The sequence below is a fragment of the Kogia breviceps genome, chromosome 4 (genome assembly GCF_026419965.1).
Source record: "Kogia breviceps isolate mKogBre1 chromosome 4, mKogBre1 haplotype 1, whole genome shotgun sequence".
Taxonomy (NCBI): Eukaryota; Metazoa; Chordata; class Mammalia; order Artiodactyla; family Physeteridae; genus Kogia; species Kogia breviceps.
The window spans coordinates 122,674,685-122,698,363 of record NC_081313.1 but is presented as its reverse complement, the minus strand read 5'-3'; the positions used below and the strand labels follow the sequence as shown (position 1 = coordinate 122,698,363).

General features: G+C 41.2%; 1 protein-coding gene across 1 annotated transcript in view; it reads right to left on the bottom strand.

The window, feature by feature from the left end:
- Positions 1-23,679, bottom strand: part of SH3RF2 (SH3 domain containing ring finger 2) — a 131,632-nt gene that overhangs the window by 47,778 nt on the left and 60,175 nt on the right. The window contains exons 3-5 of the mRNA XM_067031871.1: positions 23,341-23,610; positions 19,916-20,011; positions 7,231-7,551 (exon numbers count right to left, since the gene is read on the bottom strand). Coding sequence (XP_066887972.1) covers positions 7,231-7,551; positions 19,916-20,011; positions 23,341-23,610 — 687 coding nt within the window. The remainder of the gene's footprint in view (positions 1-7,230; positions 7,552-19,915; positions 20,012-23,340; positions 23,611-23,679) is intronic.

The following is a 23,679-nucleotide window of genomic DNA, read 5'->3' as shown; positions in this document are numbered from 1 at the left end:
TTCTAGTGTGTGATAATGGGATCACTCTTATGTTAAACTCTTGGAAGAAAATACTCCCTGAAATTTTTAAAGAGATACTGAGATGTGTATGGATGAAATGATATTATGTCTGAGCTTTGCTTTAAAATAACTCAATTAGGAGCAGGTTCATGAGTGGGGGTATAACTGAAATAAGATTGGCCTATGAGTGGATAATTGCTGAGACTGGGTGATATGTACAGGAGGATTCACTGTGTTCTTCTCTTAACTTTTATATGTGTTTGAAATTTTCTGTTACAAAAACGTTCAGAAAACCTGGAGGAGAGTGATTGAAGAGAAATCTAGCAACTGACTACTAAGAAATTTTGACTGCTAACATTTTTAATAATAACAAAAATAATAAAAATGGGAGCCAAGCACTTTACACCCACTTTACATCTTTGATATTCCTGACAGCCTTGTGAGGTAGGGGTTATTCCTGCTTTTTTGATGGAAACTGAAGCTTAGAGTGGCTACGGACTTGTCAGAAGTCTCACTGCTGAGACAGGGGAGAGGTGTCTGGGTCTAAGGCTGGAGTGGTTTCCCCTGGACATAACACTGCTTCTCTAGGTGGCTCCTGACAGCTCTTTACCCAGGGGATCTGGCAGAGCAGAGGGCAGCAGAGGCCCTCTGGTTCTACCCTGTGTCTTTTTCTTTTGCTTTCAGATGTCTGCCAGGGAACTCCTGCTAAGGCATTAACTGATAACATATGAGAACAGTCTAAGGGGCTGTCTCCACCCAAGGGGTATGTTCTTGAAAATTTAATAAACATATTTCAAGTACCTGTTAGGCCCCATAGAAGGTATTTTGGGGGCAGATAATTATGACATGGAACAGAACAGTTTGAGGGGACAGGTGTTCATTTAGTGGAGCCTCCCCACTTTTCACTCATGATTCTTTGGGGCCAATCCGGCCAATTCAAGAGAGCTCTGACAGCTTCACTTGTGAGCAGGGGTTTGTTGCGTGAAAATTGTAAAGATAAAAATTTATATTGGAAGATAATCAAAATAAGAATATAAGCATAGGGGAAGTTTATTTCTGTAAATTACCTTAGAAGGAGGATTAGCTAAGAATCTTAAACATACATTAGCACTGACACTGTGTCCAAAGGAAAAAAAATTATCTCACTACTCAGTAAAAACCATCTCTCATGGCCATCCTGAGTACCATAAAATTGGGTTGGGAGATTTCTACAAAAGATGGAGACAAAGGGACACAGGAGATCTGGACTTATAGTTGAAGCTCCTAGAAATTACTTTCTTCAGAGTATTTGGAATATTGGATCGAAAGGAGAGTCAGCTTTACAGACCTCAGGATTCCCTAAGGCACATGACAGCTCATCTTCCCAGGAGCCCAGGAAAGATGCTTGAACTTGCCATCATCATCCTGGGATGGGATGGAGGAGGCCTGGGGGGAGGGAATCACATCATAAGGAATGATTTCAGTGACCTGTCTTTCCCCTCTCTATCTTACCTCTTTTATTTTCTGGGTAATCAGAAGAGGGGAAAGGGATTGGTAGTTATTTAAGTAAGTCAGAGGCCTCTGTCTTTGTTTTTGATTCTTGAGGAAAAATATGTTATTAGAAAACTTTATTGGGGCTTTGGAAAGTCAGCAGCAACATAGATGAATAAAACACCACCCCTGGCCCCAACAAGTTTTCAATCTAGTGAGCCTGGTGATAAGATAAATATGGGGTGCTTATAGTACAAAGAACACAAGTGTAAACAATGTGATGTGAACACAGGGGAAAGATATTAATTCTGCAGAAGAGGGGTGGCAGAAGTTTCCTTGAAGAAATGGTTTGGGGTATGGATGTGACTGTGACAGGCAAATGAACCAAAAATAAATTCGAGGAGGAACAGCATTTATTTATTCCACAAACATTTGTTCATTGCCCAGAGTAATGCAGGCACTATGCTGGCTACAAGGACAAAAAGCCAAGAGGCGGTCTAGTATACACTATGCTTAAAAATGTTGAGTAGGTCACTGCAACTTGTGTGTATGCCTGTGTGTGGGGGTGGACCTGGGGGGAGGCTGGAAGGCTACAGTCAGATCAGGGAGGGTTTAGAATGCCTTCACTCATTTAGGAGAGAGGGCACAGGTCTGCCCTCAAATCCTGGGTCTGTTTCTAGCTTTCAGACTTTGGGCAAGTTATCTAATTTTTCTGTCCCATACCTTTTCTGTTTGGTAAAATGGGCATATGAACACCTACTCTGAACAGTTGTGAGAATAGTCATCATGTCTGTAAATCATCTCATAGTGATAGTTTCTGACTTTTAGTGGGCACTTAGTTAATGTCAGGTCTTGCCGCTTCTGAAGACTGCAGGGGACCATTGGTGGTCTGAGGAGGAGAGGCAGCCAAACGGATTTGGGTTTGCAAGAGTGTGGAGGCTGTGATTGGGAGAATGGGTAGGGGTGAGGGGGTCAGCAGGGGGAGGGGTTGAGATTGAGCAAGGTTCTGGGAGACCAGGAAGAGGCTGAAGCAGTGATGGGGACCAAAACTAAGACAGTGGGATGGAATGAATAGATACAGTTGCAATTTAGGTGGCAAACTGAGCTTGCTGATGAACTGGATGTAGAAGGTGAGGGAAAGAGAGAACTCTGGAATGACGACAGGCTTGCTATATAGCTGCACTGCAGTTGCACTCACCTGGGCCTGTGATACAGGAGGAGGGGCCGGCTGAAGGAGGGGGTTGGAGGGGTTGGCAGTGGCGGGAGGGGGAAGGGAGGAAGAGGCTGAGTTCCCTGGGCAGGGAGGGTGTGTAGACTGGGGGAGCAGAATGTCTTGGGAAGGCTATAGAGTTACAGAAAACAAGAGCACCTCTTGGTGCTGTGAGTGGGGAGATGGGACAAAGTGACTCCACATCCTGAACAAGTCAGTTTTGGAATCTCCAGGGTGGGCCTGGCACTGTGGCTTCCCTTAAGAGGCATTACTGACGGACTTCTTTCTAACTCGTGTCCAATGCAGTTGACTTTCCTTCTCCTTCTAAGGCATGGCCGTCCTCAGTGCAGACCTAATCTCCCGGACTCCCCCAAAGGCCAAATACATTGGTTCCAATCCTCCTCCTTAATCTCCTCCAGTGCAGTTTCCCACGGAACCTACTCAGTGTCTTCAGGTCTAATCCTGAATTATTTTCAAGCACAATTGTTTTTAGTCCGAAGTTCACCCTTAAGGTCACTTCCTGACGTTCCAGCCAGATGTGTCAGGTGGTTTCCCAAGGGTGGGAGGACACAATGACAACAGGAAAACAGAATTCCTTGCTTTAGCTCCTCTCTGTGAGAAGATAGGAACTGCTACCCTTTGGCGTTTAAGAGGTGAAGGATAATCCACCTCTTCATTGTTTCTTTAGAGGTGTTTTCAGAAAATCTACTCCTTGCTCCTCCAAGCCCCCTCTGTTTAGTTGGTGGGGACTGAGCATTCTTTAAAGAGGCTTTTCCCTAAAAAATTGTCCTGGACTTTATACACGTCAGTCACTGAAGGGCCAATGTTCAAATATTCAAATATCCCTCTCTCAGGGAACATGACTGAAGCTAACAGTGCTTCTGTAGCACTTCCTACACGTTCTAATTATGCATGTATTTACTCTGGATTGATGCTTTCTAAACTGCATTGCTTCCCATCGTCATGGTTTTTGCCATATCCACATATCACTTGTACCTTTATTAACTCACTGTTCTTTAAAAAAAAAGCTTTAACACTTTAATGAAGTATTAAAATTTTTTCATAGACTTCTGTGAACAAGAACTGGTATCACTTGTAAGATATGGAGGATAACCATCCAACAACATGATAAAAACATACAGTGTTATGAAATTCAGAGATGGGCAATTGCTTGCCCAAAGCTCTGAGCCTGATGCCTTGTTCTCTCTTCCTGACAGAGGGAGATTAGCAAAACCTGATAGAGGATGTCAAAGACAGACTAGCACCAAACTAAGACTTTCTGATATCACTAAGAGGCTTGGGGAAAGTTGGAAAGGAAGTAACTTTCTCTGTTGACAGTTCTGTCGTAAAATTCCAAGTATCTTCACCACCTAAGTCAGTGTGGGTGCCATCAGGGTGCTCATCTCATTTTAGGAAGCCTTACTCCACTATAGTCAGTCATTTATTTTCTGTACCCCTGCTAGACTGTGAGTTCCTTGGGGGCAAAAGTTTACTCCTGGTGCCTTCAGTACCGTGCACAATGCTTGGACACAGTTGGTAGTTCATAAAGGAACAAAGTGATAGTAAATGAAAACCTTCTCGAGGTGCAGAAGACTTAGGGTAAATTCTTTACTGAGGGGTGGGCAGGGAAGAGAATGCTGGAAAGCCTTGGAGTCAAGTGAAGACGTGCAAGAAAAGGGAGGCTACAGACATTCAAGATAAACTACATTGATGTAACGGTGTTGCCTGATGACGTCTCTGCTAATGGCGAAGCATAGTGACAAGGGCTTATGGGCCAGAATCACACAATTCTACGATCAAAACAGACTCTCACTGTTCACTAATTATAGGAACTTTGGCCAAACCATTTTCCTTTGGGGGCCTTAATTACGTCGCTGTAAAGTGGTGAGAGTACCTCACCTACAAAGGCTCTTACCATATTTTAGGATGGAGCGCAGGAAGGACACTGGCAACAAAGAAAGAATTCCTTCCTTCCTCCCTTCCTCCCTCCCTTCCTTTCTCCCTCCCTTCCTTCCTCCCTTCCTTCCTTCCTTCCTTTTCTACCTATCAATTCTTTTACTTTCAATAAATGTTTGAGATTTTTATTGCTGTTCTTGATGTTTTGGTAGTAGAATCCCCAGGACTCAGTCTGGTAATTAGTACATTGTAAGCACTCAACAGATGTCTACTGGTTGAAAGAATTACACTTACCTGTGATCTTTCTATAGAAAACAATTCCTTCTCCATTCTTCCCTGTCTATGTATATGTCACCACCATCTACCCAGATGTTTAAGCCAAATGTCTTGATTCCTTGATTTACTGAGCACCTACTAGGGACTATGTACTATGAAAGGTGCTGGGATGGGGAAGGAGGGGGAGTTTGATAAGCTAGACCCAACCACAGCTCTCAAGGATGTTAGACAAAAAGGAAGCAGGAGATCTTGTCATTTGCTCAACTTTCCACTCATCTTTAGATGTAGCTCATAAGTGGGGCATTTTTTTTTTTTTTTTTTTTTTTTTTTTTGTGATACGCAGGCCTCTCACTGTTGTGGCCTCTCCCGTTGCGGAGCACAGGCTCCGGACGCGACGCGCCGGCTCAGTGGCCATAGCTCACGGGCCCAGCCGCTCCGCGGCATGTGGGATCTTCCCGGACCGGGGCACGAACCCGTGTCCCCTGCATCGGCAGGCGGATTCTCAACCACTGCGCCACCAGGGAAGCCCAGTGGGGCATTTTAAGAGTGTGTTTTTGACAACATCTGGGCAAACATGTAGAAATACTTATAATCCACCACCATGTGAATTGAGAAAAGGCTATCAGTACTGTGCAGTGGTTCCCTGGGGATAGGATGTGCCAATCCCACACTTTGGAATTCTCACCATTTGTGAACATTAGGAAGGAATACTACTTGTTTTGAATCCTACTAGAATTCTCTGCTTCAGTCCAGCCTCTCTGTTGATGAGGTAAATGACCAGGGAGAAGAATGAAAAAGGCACAGGGAAAGTGACTCTTGGTTAAATCCTTTGGGAAGCCAACTTATAGCTGAGTGAGCTAGCCTAGATCTACTGAGTGTGGGCTGTACTTCGTATACCTATGTCTATATATTTAGAAAGAGTGGTTTCAGAAAAATTCTGCTAGTCTTTCGCTTAACTGTGAGTCACTAGGCTCCCATGTTGGAGCATGTATGCGTGTGTACAGGGTGTAAAACTTGGTGCACAAAGTGTGTATGTACTTGTAAAAAAGTGTTTGGCGTGTGTGTGTGTAGGAAGGGAAGGGAATTTCACAGTTTTTTAATGCAAGGAGAGTGTATAGGGAGGGGAGAGTGTAACTGTGTGTGAGTGTGTATGTAGTGCAAGGGGCGGGCAGAATGACATCAACAGCCAGCCTCCTAGAGATGCAGACAGTGGTATAAGGTCTGAAGTGCTGTAGCAGGTGATTGTTTTCCTTTTAGACCAGCACACAGGTCTTTGAGGAACCCTTGACTTTCTCCTCCTCCTTGTCTTGTTAAAAAGGGATTAGAGTACAATTAAGTCATTTAATCCCAAGGTAGAGATTCATGTTTAAAAACAAGATTTAGAGCTTAATAAAAATTACATCAGAGCAAGTTGAGGTTTGTCTTTTCAAGCTGTCACCTGCATGGTTCCAAAGAGTGTTTATAGCAGAATACCTGACATGCAATTCTTAATTACTTTGCCTTGTACCTCTGGTCCTTCATCTTTTAAAGCATCCTTCAACCTAAATAGCCTCATGCTGTTAGAAGTAGTTCTCCTTCTGGATTGCCAGGACTGTCGCTTGGCTTATCTCCCTTCAGTTGGCAACTCAGTGGCCAGGCTTAATAATAACAGTAGTTGTATTAATAACAATAGTATTAAGAGCTAATGCTTATTGGGTACTCATTATGTGCCAGGCATTGTGCTAAGCACTTTACATACATCATCTTATTAAATGCTCCATATGAAAACCACCAGGGCTGGCTTCAAGGGTGTGTGACATGTATAGTCACACAGGGCTCTGTGCTCAGAAGGGCCCTTCACTTGGTCTCTGCTGTTGCCATCTTGAAATTCTTAATCACTTTTGACCTGCATTTTCATTTTTCACTGGGCCTTACAAAGCATATAGCTAGTCCTGAAAACACCCAATAACCCGTAGTTTCTTTTTCTTTCTTTTTCTTCCCTTCCACGTGATGCCTGATACATTACTGGAGGATGGAACAGTGAATGTTAAACTGTGATCCCAGAAAACAGATGTCATTATCTCCTTGGAGGGAAGTTCTCTAAGGGATAGGAACCATGCCATGGCTCTTAGCAAGAGAAAGCAAACCCCCCTCCTCTAAACCTCAGTTTTCTCATCTGTAAAATGGGGGTAACAACAACAATAATAATACCTAGCTCACAGACTGTTTCAAGGATGAAATGAGATCATGTATAGACAGCTCTGACACATAATGACATTAGTTATTATTAATGCATTATGGGGGCTTAGCAGGTACTAAAGATCCAATATTGCTTGTGACACGGTGTGGGTCACTTGCCCAACTCCAAGGTACCCTTATCCCAGGGGTTTGTTCCCTACCTGCCCCACAGGGCTGGGAGGAGCATCCGCTTTCTCCATGTGCTGGGTGATCACAGAGGGGTTGCTGGAGCTGATGAGCACTGGGGTGCTGATCTCCACCATATGGCGCCCCGAGGGACAGTGCACCATCCTGTTGAGGGTGTTCAAGGCTGTCATGATGGAGAACTGCCCGGGCCCCTTCCTCCTGGACCCCGGGCCCCTTCGGAGTGTGGGTGTGTTGGTCGCCTTGCCTCTGGAGGATGACACCAGGGACATGCCTTTTGTGCGGGATGACTGACGGCCTTTGTTCTTCTCTAGGAGGTGTCTTGCTGTGAGATTTGGCTGAAAAGACAAAAGGTCCGATGAGAATTTAGTCATCCTGATCTCGTGTGAGTGGCCGTGTCTTACCCAGGCTAGTCTGAAGTCGGCTCAGATGCCACCGCCTCAGTTGTCATTCCTTGGTCAGCTTCCATCTGTTATCAATATATCCCAGTTCCTTTAGTATATCAATCAATTCTCACAACTGTCCTGCAACGTAGGTATGACTCTTATTGAGGTCTGAAGAATTTAAAACAATCCATGGTACTCTGCTCTGATTTTCTCTCACAGCATCATCCCAGCCTCCTTTACCTGGGGGACCCTTCCCTCTTCCTCTAGCCACCCCTGAATCCCCCACTCCACCCTTGACTTGGCTGTTTGCCCTTCTCCATGTTCCTGCAGCCCCCATGCTTTCCCACTCCACATGGTAATCATTTATCTTCCTTTCCTCTGCTGGACTGTTAGCTGCCTGAGGGCAGAGACCTTATATACATGTTCTCTGCTGTATCCCAGAGTGGGTGCTCAGTGAGTGTTTGTGCAATAATCAGTGGATGAAGCTGCTCAAGTTTATACGTTTGATAAGTGTTCAACCAGAATGTAAATCCAGATCACCTAAGGCTAAGACCACCTTTTACTACTTCCTTTAAATACTTTTACCTCATCACCATTCTCTCTTGTTCCATACCTCTTATCATCAGTGGTGTGCTGGTACATCAGAAAAACAAACAAAACAAACAAACAAATGACCCCCCTCACCCCGATCTGTAGAGTTTACCAATCTCTGTGGTGTAAAGATCTACCAATGGTTTAACAACTGGCTAGCAAGATTCCTGAAAACCTAACACCCAGCCCTTGCCATCTAGCTCCAGCCACCTCTAGCACCACCACTGACTGTATTGTATTGTGTGTACCCTGCCCACCAAGGGCCCTGTGAGTTCGTGTCCTTCAGAAATTGGAAATATGCTGACAAAGGGGATTGTGTGAATAAACTTTCCAGGACACTTACTTAAATTTCCATCAGATGATTGTCACCAGTTGCCCTCTAAAAGCATGTGTCTCATTCTAATTTAGAGATTCACCTATAGAGGTAAAAGGGAGTTTGCTCCTTTAAGAACTTTTTCTTCATTTAAGAACTTTTTAATAACAATGTGAGGATGATTAAGATGATTAATATAGTTGAGATAGAAAATCTTAAAAAAGATGTAGTTCCTGCTGCCAGAAGCTTGTAATATTGTGAAAAGAAACCATCAAGTAGGGGAAGAGGCATTATTGTGCCCACTTTAAAGAGAGCTGAAGGGGTGACATAAATGGCAGAGCCAGCATGTAAACAACCAAACAAGAAAAGACCAGGTGGTAATAAATGCTCTCATGTGTCAGAGGGTGACTGAGGGAGGTGGCTACTTTAGATGGGTGGGAGACTGTCAAGGAAGACCTGCTCAGAAGGTGACATTCAAGCTGAGACACAGATGCCAAGAAGGAACCAGCCATGTGAAGACAGGCATGAGAATATGCCAGGAGAGGGACCGCAAGCTAGTGGAAATATTCCGAAGAGGGAGAAAGCTCAGCCTGTTTGAGAAAAAGATGGGAAAGAACCAGAAAGAAGGAGACCAGAGTGAGTGAGGAGCAGGTGGTAAAGAGGAGACCATGGAGACAGGCAGGAGCTGGATCGCATAAGGCTGGGAGGCTCTGAGTTTATTGAGTGTAATAGGAAGCCTTTGGCAGGATTTAGGTGGAAGGGTGGCATGATCTGATGTATGCTTTTATTTAGAAGCTCATGCTACCGTTTGGCAGTTTCCTACTTAGCATCTGACCCAGCAATCCCACTGCTAGGTAATTACCCAAGAGAAATGAAAACTCAGGCTCACTCAAAAATTGGTATGCTCATGTTTATATCTGCTTAGTGATAGCTGCCAGACAATTGGAAACAATCACAATGTCTTTCAATCCGCGAATGGATGACAGACTCCAGCACATCCGCATCGTGGACTATGACTCAACAACAACAAAAAGGCACGAGCTACCAATACACCCAACAACATGGTTGAACCTCAAGGGCATTATGCTAAGTGAAGGGAGCCAGACTCCAAAGGCTACATTCTATATGATTCCATTTCTGTGACATTCTGGAAAAGGAAAACTGCAGGAGCAGAAAACAGATCAGTAGGTGCCAGGGGTTGTGGTCAGGGAAGGAGCGGACTTCCAAGAGGCAGCCTGCCCTCGTATTTTTTGGCAGGTGTTGGAACTATTTTATATCTTGATGGTAGTGTGGTTATACTGGATGCATTTATCAGAATGCAGAGACACCAAAAAGAGCAAATTTTACTGTATGTAAAAAACAAACAAACAAACATAAAAAGCTCACTCGGGCTGCTATTCAGAAGTGCCAGACTGGAAGGAGGGAGATCAACTGGGAAGTTACTGAAATTATTTAGGGTGCTTCTGATGGAAGCCTAGACCATGTCTCACTTTCTCCCAGAGCACCCATCCCGCCATTGTTCACCCAGTAAGACGATAATACACGCTCTCTGAGTTGCATGAGTAAAGTTCTTTCTGGTCATTCATAGCCACGATGAAATAAGTTAATTTTTTTCTGACTTCACCTAATTGTTCTGCCCACAGGTGAGCAATACCACGAGTGTTTCCATCAGCAACACAGACAAAGAACCCCGTGTGACTCTAGGGTCTTTCCAGTCCTCTGCCAGGGTGATTAATAGCTCAGCTGGGGAAGGACTGCAGAGTTCTTCAATTTGCACCCACTCATTTGAAACAATATCCTTGAGGTTCACTGGGCTGAGCGAGGTTCATATAACCCAGGCAGGCCCCGCTGGAGAAGTCCTGACAAGATCGGGCCTAAGCTCCGCGTTTGTTTTACCACCTTTTATCCAGGATGTAATTCAATAAGTCAAACGATACATTAACAAGAAAAATCCTGTTTATGCCAAAAAGCCCACCTCAGTCTCAGAAGAAAGCTCTGCTTCCTTCCAATTGCTTTGCATGGCGCTGGTAGTTCAAAACTCATTAAAAGGGTTCTCAGCAAGTGCTGGTCTTAATGAAATGACTGGAGTCAAATTTTAAGTACTGCTTTAAAAAGCTCAATTTAGATGTCAAGTAATTTTTGAAAACCAGGTTCCCAGATTAGAGCAACCACTTGATTATCTTTTCCCCTCCTAGCAATTAGGAGAACAGGACCCTAGTTTGATGATGATTGTGAGGGTTCTTGTAATCACTAATTTTACAGGTGGAGTAGTGGGGAGAGTATCCAAATGAATAATCATTAAATGTAGAAGTTTTGGAAAAAAAGGATATCAGAAATAGGTAATGAAATCAGTGATGCCTTTTTTTCCCCAGACCTATGAAGAAGCTTCTTGAAATAATACAGGGGACCATGCAAGCTCTAATCTGCAAAAATTTAAGCACCTCCTATGTATCCAACTAGGATTAGTTGTAGCTCATCTCTGTCCTTGGAGACTTAACGGTTATCTCCCAAACATCGTAATTGTTCCACTTTAGCATATGTTGCTTGATCCAGCAAATGGCTCTACCACTGACCTAGACACACAAATCCGAAAGTGGGGTGTGATCCTTGACCACTTCCTCACCCCTATTCCCTGCTCCTGTGGATCTACCTCCTAAAAATTCCTGGAATCTGTCCAGTTGTTTCCAATCTGCTAGTCAAAGCTACAATCATTTTCTAACTGAGCCATGTAGTAGCCTCCTAATTGATCTTTCTGCTTTTTTAAAATCCCTCCTCCTCAAATTATTCTTCCCACTGTATCCAGAGCAATCTTTAAGAAACCCAAATCTGATGGAGTCACTGCCTTACTTTAAATTTTTCAGTGGTGTCTTCTGACTTCTGGGTCAAGTCCGAACTTCTTATGATATGGCAGAGCTGATGATGCTCAGCAAATATTCCAAGTAGTCCCCTATACTTCTCAGCTGATTTCAAGCCAGGTGGGACTATGTGACTGGTTCAGGCCAATGGACTATGAGTGGGAGTGACAAATGTCACAGAGCTGAGGCCTTTGCTGATACACAACTCACTCTTCTTTACTCTTCTCCGCCATGAAACCTAGGAAGTCCATGTGTTCCAGATGGCACGGCTACAAGATGGCCCAGCCTCATCATTCTGGGTTCCTCAGTGACTGTGTGAGCACAGCCTCTCACCATTCTGTGCTGAACATGTAATATGGATTCGAAATAACTTTTTCTTTGTGAAGCCACTGAGTTACAGGGGCTGTTTATTACCTTAGCATAACCTAGCTCATCCTGACTAATGCAGGAAGGTTTACAAAGTCTCCTGTGGTCTGTGTCCCATTTGCTTCCCTGGCTTCATTGTTTTTTTTTCGTCTCTCTCTTACTCTCTAAGCTCCAGCTCTAGTATTCTTTGGTCCTCTGGAGGCACCACACTTCCTCATCCTGCAGGACTTTTGCACATGTTACCTCCATTCCCTAAAACACTCTTCCCTCCATGCTTGCTCCTCATCATTTGTCAGATCTTGGCTTACAAGGCATTTGCCAACACCCTACCCAGGTAAGTTGAACATCATACTCTCCTCTCCCCAATAGTTCCCTCTCATTCACTCTTGGCATCATTCATCACACTTATAATTACTTATTCATGTCTGACCCTACAATCCTTGAAAGTAGGGACTCATACCTGTCTTGTATCACTGGAACTTATCACAGGAACTGACATGGCAGGCACTCAATGAAAAATAAGTTGAATGATTGAATATATATTTAGGAGAGGGTTACGTTGAAAGGTTTGTTCTCTGAATTTCTTTCCTGGTCAGTCAGACAACCTCCCAAATATTTTTTTCATTCATTCACTTGTGAAGCTAATTTTTTTTTTAAACATCTTTACTGGAGTATAATTGCTTTACAATGGTGTGTTAGTTTCTGCTTTAAAACAAAGTGAATCAGTTATACGTATACATATGTTCCCATATCTCTTCCCTCTTGCGTCTCCCTCCCTCCCACCCTCCCTATCCCACCCCTCTAGGTGGTCACAAACCACCGAGGTGATCTCCCTGTGCCATGTGGCTGCTTCCCACTAGCTATCCACCCTACGTTTCGTAGTGTATATATGTCCATGTCACTCTCTCACTTCGTCACAGCTTACCCTTCCCCCTCCCCATATCCTCAAGTCCATGCTCTAGTAGGTCTGTGTTTTATTCCTGTCCTACCCCTAGTCTCTTCATGACATTTTTCTTAGATTCCATATATATGTGTTAGAATACGGTATTTGTTTTTCTCCTTCTGACTTACTTCACTTTGTATGACAGACTCCAGGTCCATCCATCTCACTACAAATAACTCAGTTTCATTTCTTTTTATGGCTGAGTAATATTCCACTGTATATATGTGCCACATCTTCTTTATCCATTCATCTGTTGATGGACACTTAGGTTTCTTCCATGTCTTGGCTATTGTAAATAGAGCTGCAATGAACATTTTGGTACATGACTCTTTTTGAATTATGGTTTTCTCAGGGTATATCCCCAGTAGTGGGATTGCTGGGTCGTATGGTAGTTCTATTTGTAGTTTTTTAAGGAACCTCCATACTGTTCTCCAGAGTGGCTGTATCAATTTACATTCCCACCAACAGTGCAAGAGGGTTCCCTTTTCTCCACACCCTCTCCAGCATTTATTGTTTCTAGATTTTTTTGATGATGGCCATTCTGACCAGTGTGAGATTATATCTCATTGTAGTTTTGACTTGCATTTCTCTAATGATTAGGGATGTTGAGCATTCTTTCATGTGTTTGTTGGCAATCTGTATATCTTCTTTGGAGAAATGTCTATTTAGGTCTTCTGCCCATTTTTGGATTGGGTTGCTTGTTTTATTGTTATTGAGCTGATGAGTTGCTTATAAATTTTGGAGATTAATCCTTTGTCAGTTGCTTCATTTGCAACTATTTTCTCCCATTCTGAGGGTTGTCTTTTGGTCTTGTTTATGGTTTGCTTTGTTGTGCAAAAGATTTTAAGTTTCATTAGGTCCCATTTGTTTATTTTTGTTTTTATTTCCATTTCTCTAGGAGGTGGGTCAAAAAGGATCTTGTGATTTATGTCAAAGAGTGTTCTGCCTATGTTTTCCTCTAAGAGTTTGATAGTGTCTGGCCTTACATTTAGGTCTTTAACCCATTCTTAGTTTACTTTTGTGTATGGTATTAGGGAGTGTTCTAATTTCATACTTTTACATGTAGCTGTCCAGTTTTCCCAGCACCACTTATTGAAGAGGCTGTCTTTTCTCCACTGTAAATTCTTGCCTCCTTTATCAAAGATAAGGTGACCATATGTGTGTGGGTTTATCTCTGGTCTTTCTATCTTGTTCCATTGATCTATATTTCTGTTTTTTTGCCAGTACCATACTGTCTTGATTACTGTAACTTTGTAGTATAGTCTGAAGTCAGGGAGCCTGATTCCTCCAGCTCTATTTTTCATTCTCAAGATTGATTTGGCTATTTGGGGTCTTTTGTGTTTCCATACAAATTGTGAAATTTTTTGTTCTAGTTCTGTAAAAAATGCCAGTGGTAGTTTGATAGGGATTGCATTGAATCTGTAGATTGCTTTGGGTAGTAGAGTCATTTTCACAATGTTGATTCTTCCAATCCATGAACATGGTATATCTCTCCATCTATTTGTATCATCTTTACTTTCTTTCATCAGTATCTTATAATTTTCTGCATACAGGTCTTTTGTCTTCTTAGGTAGGTTTATTCCTAGATATTTTATTCTTTTTGTTGCCATAGTAAATGGGAATGTTTTTTAATTTCACTCTCAGATTTTTCATCATTAGTGTATACGAATGCCAGAGATTTCTGTGCATTAATTTTGTATCCTGCTACTTTACCAAATTCATTGATTAGCTCTAGTAGTTTTCTGGTAGCATCTTTAGGATTCTCTATGTATAGTATCATGTCATCTGCAAACAGTGACAGCTTTACTTCTGCTTTTTTGATTTGGATTCCTTTTATTTCTCTTTTCTCTGATTGCTGTGGCTAGAACTTCCAAAACTATGTTGAATAATAGTGGTGAGAGTGGGCAAACTTGACTTGCTCCTGATCTTAGTGGAAATGGTTTCAGTTTTTCAACATTGAGGACGATGTTGGCTGTGGGTTTGTCATACATGGCCTTTATTATGTTGAGGAAAGTTACCTACCTGTATGCCTACTTTCTGCAGGGTTTTTATCATAAATGGGTGTTGAATTTTGTCAAAAGCTTTCTCTGCATCTATTGAGATGATCATATGGCTTTTCTCCTTCAGTTTGTTGATATGGTGTATCATGTTGATTGATTCACATATATTGAAGAATCCTCACATTCCTGGAGGAAATCCCACTTGATCATGGTGTATGATCCTTTTAATGTGCTGTTGGATTCTGTTTTCTATTATTTTGTTGAGGATTTTTGCATCTATGTTCATCAGTGATATTGGCCTGTAGTTTTCTTTCTTTGTGATGTCTTTGTCTGGTTTTGGTATCAGGGTGATGGTGGCCTCATAGAGTGAGTTTGGGAGTGTTTCTCCCTCTGCTATCTTTTGGAAGAGTTTGAGAAGGATAGGTGTTAGTTCTTCTCTAAATGTTTGATAGAATTCGCCTGTGAAGCCATCTGGTCCTGGGCTTTTGTTTGTTGGAAGATTTTAATCACAGTTTCAATTTTAGTGCATGAGATTGGTCTGTTCATATTTTCTATTTCTTCCTGGTTCAGTCTTGGCAGGTTGTGCATTTCTAAGAATTTGAACATTTCTTCCAGGTTGTCCATTTTATTCGCATAGAGTTGCTTGTAGTAATCTCTAATAATCTTTTGTATTTCTGCAGTGTCAGTTGTTACTTCTCCTTTTTCATTTCTAATTCTATTGATTTGAGTCTTCTCCCTTTTTTCTTGATGAGTCTGGCTAATGGTTTATCAATTTTGTTTATCTTCTCAAAGAACCAGCTTTTAGTTTTATTGATCTTTGCTACTGTTTCCTTCACTTCTTTTTATGTATTTCTGATCTGATCTTTATGATTTCTTTGCATTTGCTAAATTTGGGGGTTTTTTGTTCTTCTTTCTCTAATTGCTTTAGGTGCAAGGTTAGATTGTTTATTCGAGATGTTTCCTGTTTCTTAAGGTAGGATTGTATTGCTATAAACTTCCCTCTTAGAACTGCTTTTGCTGCATCCCACAGGTTTTGGGTTGTCGTGTCTCCATTGTCATTTGTTTCTAGGTATTTTTTGATTTCCTCTTTGATTTTTTTCAGTGATCACTTCTTTATTAAGTAGTGTATTGTTTAGCCTCCATGTGTTTGTATTTTTTACAGATCTTTTCCTGTAATTGATATCTAGTCTCATAGTGTTGTGGTCAGAAAAATACTAGATACAATTTCAATTTTCTTAAATTTACCAAGGCTAGATTTGTGACCCAAGATATGATCTGTCCTGGAGAATGTTCCATGAGGACTTGAGAAAAATGTGTATTCTGTTGTTTTTGGTTGGAATGTCCTTTAAATATCAATTAAGTCCATCTTGTTTAATGCATCATTTAAAACTTGTGTTTCCCTATTTATTTTCATTTTGGATGATCTGTCCATTGGTGAAAGTGGGGTGTTAAAGTCCCCTACTATGATTGTGTTACTGTCGATTTCCCCTTTTATGGCTGTTAGTATTTGCCTTATGTATTGAGGTGCTCCTATGTTGGGTGCATAAATATTTACAATTGTTATATCTTCTTCATGGATAGATCCGTTGATCATTACGTAGTGTCCTTCTTTGTCTCTTATAATAGTCTTTATTTTAAAGTCTATTTTGTCTGATATGAGAACTGCTACCCCAGCTTTCTTCTGATTTCCATTTGCATGGAAGATCTTTTTCCATCCCCTCACTTTCAGTCTGTATGTGTCCCTAGATCTGAAGTGTGTCTCTTGTAGACAGAATATATATGTGTCTTGTTTTTGTATCCATTCAGCCAGTCTGTGTCTTTTGGTGGGAGCATTTAATCCATTTACATTTGAGGTAATTATCGATATGTATGTTTCTATTACCATTTACTTAATTGTTTTGGGTTTGTTCTTGTAGGTCTTTTCCTTCTCTTGTGTTTCTTGCCTAGAGAAGTTCCTTTAGCATTTGTTGTAGAGCTGGTTTGGTGGTGCTGAACTCTCCCAGCTTTTGCTTGTCTGTAAAGGTTTTAATTTCTCCATCAAATCTGAATGAGATCCTTGCTGGGTAGAGTAATCTTGGTTGTACATTTTTCTCCTTCATCACTTTAAATATGTCCTGCCACTCCCTTCTGTCTTGCAGAGTTTCTGCTGAAAGATCAGCTGTTAACCTTATGGGAATTCCCTTGTGTGTTATTTGTTGTTTTTCCCTTGCTGCTTTTAATATGTTTTCTTTATATTTAATTTTTGATAGTTTGATTAATAAGTGTCTTGGCATGTTTCTCCTTGGATTTATCCTGTATGGGACTCTCTGTGCTTCCTGGACTCAAGTAACTATTTCCTTTCCCATATTAGGGACGTTTTCAACTATAATCTCTTCAAATATTTTCTCAGTCCCTTTCTTTTTCTCTTCTTCTGCTGGGACCCCCTGTAATTCGAATGTTGGTATGTTTAATGTTGTTCCAGAGGTCTCTGAGACTGTCCTCAGTTCTTTTCATTCTTTCTTCTTTATTCTGCTCTGCAGTAGTTATTTTCACTATTTTATCTTCCAGGTCACTTATCCATTCTTCTGCCTCAGTTATTCTGCTATTGATTCCTTCTAGAGAATTATTAATTTCATTTATTGTGTTGTTCATCATTGCTTGCTTCCTCTTTAGTTCTTCTAGGTCCTTGTTAAATGTTTCTTGCATTTTGTCTATTCTATTTCCAAGATTTTGGATCATCTTGACTATCATTATTCTGAATTCTTTTTCAGGTAGATTGCCTATTTCCTCTTCATTTGTTAGGTCTGGTGGGTTTTTACCTTGCTCCTTTATCTGCTGTATGTTTTTCTGTCTTTTCATTTTGCTTATCTTACTGTGTTTGGGGTCTCCTTTTCACAGACAGCAGGTTTGTAGTTCCCGTTGTTTTTGGTGGCTGTCCCCAGTGGCTAAGGTTGGTTCAGTGGGTTGAGTATGTTTCCTGGTTGAGGGGACTAGTGCCTGTGTTCTGGTGGATGAGGCTGGATCTTGTGTTTCTGGTGGGCAGGTCCACGTCTGGTGGTGTGTTTTGGGGTGTCTGTAGCCTTATTATGATTTTAGGCAGCCTCTCTGCTAATGGATGGGGCTGTGTTCCTGTCTTGCTATTTGTTTGGTATAGGGTGTCCAGTACTGTAGCTTGCTGGTTGTTGAGTGAAGCTGGGTCTTGGTGTTGAGATGGGGATCTTTGGGAGATTTTCACCATTTGTTATTATGTGGAGCCGGGAGGTCTCTCGTGGACCAGTGTCTTGAAGTTGGTTCTCCCACCTCAGAGGCACAGACCTGACACCTGGCTGGAACACCAAGAGCCTTTAATCCACACAGCAGTTTTGTGATTCAACGAAGTCTCTTCTCTGGATCTGATTCCTTGCCAGATTTGTCTTGGGCAGCTGAAAGACAGGATCTACGAAGCTTTTACCAAACCAGGTTGCTCTTGCCTGACATCCTCTAAGCCAAAACAGTGAGATGTAGATGTCTACAGCAAAGAGAGGGTTTATTCACAAGACAGGCATGGAATGAAATGGGAGAATGAATCTGGAATCTGCCTCCCTGAAGGCAAGGTATTTGTGTCATAAAGAATGAAAAAGCAGTGAGGTGGGAGGATCTCAGGAAATGTGATTGGGAAAAGGTGCCAAAGCTAATTTTTTTAATGAAGTACCTGCTCTGTGTTAGGCTAGCCTGTGAAGTACAAGCCACACACCCATCAGGTGTTCTGAGAAGAAAGAGACAACTGAGTATTCAACTAGTTGCTGGAATTTTATGGAAAAATATTTCTAGCTGAGCCTCCTAAAATGAATGAAGTTGAACGCATAGAGAGAGTTGGGTGGGTGTACCTGGAAGGGGCTTCAACAAGAGAAAAAGCACGATCATTTAGTGGAGAGAGTAGGAGGACCAGCCTCTCTGGACCATTCCTCTTCCCTTCCCTTCTGTCTTTCATTCCTTCTATACAGATTGAGATGAGAGGGTGAGGGAACTTTGACAGCTGGGCAGTGTTCTGGGCACACCATTCACTTCAGAACCCGCTTCAGCTCTTACAAATGGTAGAACTGTTCCCTTCTTTCCAACTCTGCCTCTGTTCTGTTTCATCCCACCCTCCTAGAGGGCAGGGAGCATACCTTCTACTTCTTTTATAGCTCAGCACTGCTCGCTTTTAATGCTTTATGCTTGGTAAGCACCCAATAAGTGCAGTTAAACAATGAAACCTCTCTTTTAAATTTGTAATGATCTGCTTCAAGCTGGGGTGAGACTGATGGCTAGAGAGGTTAGGGGCTATAGGTTATATTACTATACTGGAGAAATAGGTAGATGGCCTAGCATGTGTTCTTTCTATTTTTTTCAAAGTAGATTTTAAAAAAACAATAGAAGTAATATGTGCTCATTTCTGAAGATTTACAAAATACAAGTCAGCAGAAGAACATGAAAATTAGCTAGAATATCACCATCTGGTGATCACGACTGTTAATATCTTGGTACAAAGTCTTCTAGCCCTTTATCTATTTATATATACACATGTATTTACAAAGCTAGTTTCAAGCAGTTAATTTTTTTTCTAATTTTGGTAAAAAACACATAACAAAATTTACTATAATAGCCATCTTTAAGTATACAGTTCAGTAGTGTTAATTTTATCCACATTGTAATAAACTCCAGAACTTCATCTTCTAAATCTGAAACTTTATACTCATTAAACTTTATTTTACTTAACAATAAATCACAAACATATTTCTATAATACCAGATACTCCATGATATTGAGTATTCTCCTTTAACATTATTTTTAATGGGTATATATTTCTCCATCACTGTAATTTTAAAAAACTAAATCCGTATCGTTGAGTTTTAGATTATTTCTGGTTTTGTACCACTATGCACAATGCTACAGTGAACATTTTTGCATATTTTGTACACATATCTTTGCACACTTGTTTTAATATTTCCTTATAATGAACTCTCGGGTGTGGAATTAATGACTCAAAGGAGATGTACATTTTCAACATCCTTGATAGGATTTTGAGTCTGGAAACGAGAGACGGCACCAATTTGTACTCCTGTCAGCAGAATGAAAAGGCCCATTTTCCCATACTCTTGCCAGAAATGGGTATTATCATCTAGCATCTTTTCTTTCAAGACTTTAGTTAGTTCTGAAGTAAGCCTCATATCAAATAGGAATTACTCACTGTAGCACATGTATAATTATGAGTAAGCTCAAATCAGATGTAGACTCGATAGTCACGTACCTCTACAAACAAGATTGGGAAGATGCCGACTTTATCTCCTAACTTGCCTTCTGCCCAGTTCTCATCCACTCGGCTGATCACAGTGATGATATCATCCTGAAAGAGAGAAAGTCTCCTGGTTAGCATTTACTCCTGGTTAGCATTTACAGTTTTCAGGTGCTGAGAGCCTTCAGTGGAGATCAGCTTGGAGTCTCAGATGGTGTAAGGTGCAAGGAATGTAACTCTTTCACAATTTATTTACAAAATCTTCTGCTAAAATAATCTTTCTCCATAAGGGGCAGTATTTGGGTCACCAAGGCCAAAAGAGGAGTAGAAATAATTTGGAGCATTGAAGAAATCCAATAGGAAAACTTGGAAATGTCTCTAATTTTCCATCACCAGCAGAATCTGGGCTTTTCAGTTAAATTATTCTGATGGAGAAACCAAGATGGAAGAGGTAGGGAGATAGACTTTTGGCTTAGCAAAAGGAAAAATGAATTGCATTCTGATTTTGAACACTTTTCAGTGTTCAAAAAATTTTTTTAAATAAATTTATTTATTTATTTGGCTGCGTGGGGTCTTTGTTGCTGCATGTGGGCTTTCTCTAATTGCTGCGAGCCGGGGCTACTCTTTGTTACAGTGCGCAGGCTTCTCAGGGCTTCTCATTGCAGTGGCTTCTTTTGTTGCAGAGCATGGGCTCTAGGTGCGTGGGCTTCAGTAGTTGTGGCTCGGGGGCTCTAGAATGCAGTCTCAGTAGTTGTGATGCACGGGCTTAGATGCTCCATGGCATGTGGGATCTTCCTGGACAAGGGCTCGACCTGTGTCCCCTGCAATGGCAGGCGGACTCTTAACCATTGTGCCACCTTGGAAGGCCCCTATTTAATTTTTAATGTATCAAACATAAAGTGGCTTTTTATTTGAATGTTTCTTATTACCAAAGGTTATATGGAGATTTGTAGAAACATTTGGAAACACAGATAAGCAAAACAAAGAAAGAATTCTATCACAATATAGATACAACTACTGTTAACATCTTGGTTGACACATTTTTTTCCCAGACTCTTTTCTATGAGGATAAAATATATGTACATAGAGACACACTGATTTTTAAAAACTTTTCAGAAAATGTACGTAGGCATACAGTAAAGTACAAACATTTTAGATGTAAAGCTTGATGATTTTTTTAAATTGAATATATCCACAAAACCCCAACCCAGAGTAAGAGATATAAAATACTTCCAGCACCAAGATGGCTCTTTAGTACTCTTTCCTGTCACATAGCAAGAGGTAACCACTACTCTGACTCCTAGCAAAATACATTCATTTGGCATTTCTTACAAATGAAGTCATATAGGATACATTGAGTTTTCACTTAATGTCACATCAGGAATACCTTTCCATGTCCGTACCTGTTTTCAATCTAAATCTAAATATTCATCCAATGATCTCTCTGATCTTCTGATCTATGCCCCTTAGTAATACAGATGAATCCAAATCTAAATCCATTACTGCATTGTACCCTTTCTTAGATTTCTCTGTCTTATTACAGCCTGTAATTACATATTTATAGGTTATGATTCCTTTAGTGCCTGTCCACCCCATCAGACCATAAACTTCATGTGTGCAGGGCCTGTATCTGTTTTGTTCATTTTTGTCCCTAGGACCTTATATAGCAGCTCACCTAGAGCAGTCAACCAATCATTCTTTTTAAAATTTTTTAAATTGAGGTATAGTTGATGTACAATATTATATAAGTTTTAGGTGTACAACATAGTGATTCACAGTTTTTAAACATCAATATTTCTTGATGCATGCATGTGTGAATGAATAAATGCATGTGTAAATAAACTGGAAAATTTACTGAGGTAGAAAATACTAGGAATAAAAGCTTCTGGAGAGAAGATCTTGAGTTTTTTTGGACATGCTGAATTTAGGAAGGCCATGAGATATCCTAGTGTGGTCTTGGCCTTCAATAGCCTTCCAGAAGGGATCAAATCCTCTCTTCTGGGTCCTCTGTCCTAATTTCCCATTTATGTGTCTGTTCCTTCCACTAGACTGCTGGCTCTGTGAAGACAGGGACAATGACTCATCACTTTATCTCCAGTGGACAGCTTGGCACATGGATGGATTCAATGAATGAACAAGCAGGTGGGTAAGTGTCCCCCAGTTTGCAAATTCCCAGAAAAGGGCAAAAAAGCAGGTACTGCTTCCTGCCTATGTCTTCGTCCAGCTGTGTCCCTAGAGCTTAGTGTCAAATGCCTGGCACAAAGTAAATACTCAATAAACGCTTGTGGAATTGAACTGCGCTTCTCCAGCTGTAGTCAAAGTATAAAATTTACAGGTCAGCTACAGAATGACATTCCTTAGGGGACTCACTCTGAGGTGCTAAGACATAACAAAGATCAGTATTTCAAAATGTGGAGGACAGTGGGGTTATCCAGTTTGAATGAATCTTAAGTAAATCTCATTTCCAGTAGTGATGGAATAAAAATGTTTTACAAAACAAGACCTTTCCTGAGCTACTGTAGCAGTGCCACTTGTACTTGTATTTGATCTACTTATCATAAGTAGCAAAGAATGAAAATCACCCCAACTTTGGTTTCTAAGAGAGAATTCAAATGTTTACCAAATAATAAGTACTGAATATGATGACTTAAAGTACAGTCGACCCTCCACGTCCGTGGCTTCTGCATCTTCAGGAATCAATGTGTCCTAGAACTAATCCCCCTCAGATACCGAGGGATGGTTGTACTCTAGACTTTAGTAGACTTGTCCTTACTTGCAAATGCTGAAGAATCATCCAAAAAAAAAGAAAGGGAAAAAACCTTAGGGTAACTAATGAGTTTGGAAAATATATCTTGTAAGAGGTGATTTATGTGTAAAGATATTATTATGTTATTGTGTTGTTTGGAGTGTTTTGAATGCAATGTTTACAAACAAAATAGAGTGTTGTAAATGAGTAGTACCAGGTGATGAGAACTTGGTCAGTGAGAACACCCCTGCAGATACACAATGAAGAGGTAAGATCTGTAGTTCTACACAGCACGCTGTTAAACTGTGTCTGTAATCTTCTGTCCAAGTGTCTGTTTCTCACTACTCTGCCTGAGGGTAGGTGCTGTGACTTGTTCATGCTGTCTCCCCAGTGTCTGCAAAGAACAGGTGCTCAAAAGTGATTGTAGAATGAATGAATGAGTGTACAGATACTTAGTTTTGCAGTTGCAATAGAAAAGGTTTGAGGATTCCCATCAAACTCCTATTAGATTTCTCGGGCAACTTTACTACCATATGTTTGAATTATACATACACATTACATATATAGGCACACATTTCTACATTTATAGATAAAATATAATTTAAAACAATCAGCAAATATTAAACAAACAACTCGAGGTTCTGCCAGTCTTTATGTGGTCACTGGTGACTTTGGTAGCTGCCCAGAATCTTACCTTGAGGAAGGTCAGGCAGTCCTGGTTCTTACTCTTGTCCTTGTTGCGGAGGTCAAAGTTGTAGAGGGCCCGGCAGAGTGGGGGTGGCTGGGGAAGCTGCTTGAGTACCTCTACGGAGCTGGCTGGGAAGACCCCACTGACTCCATTGATTTCCCCCTGGTACCAGTTCTCATCCAACTGTCTCCGGAGGAGGATGACATCTCCCTTATTAAACCTCAGGTCACCGGGATTCTGCCCTCGGTAGTTGCACAAGGCCTTTGCTCGCGGCACCTGCAGTGTCACAGATCAATAAAACATGTATGGCTTAGAGGCTGGAGGGACACAAGGGATCATATTAAT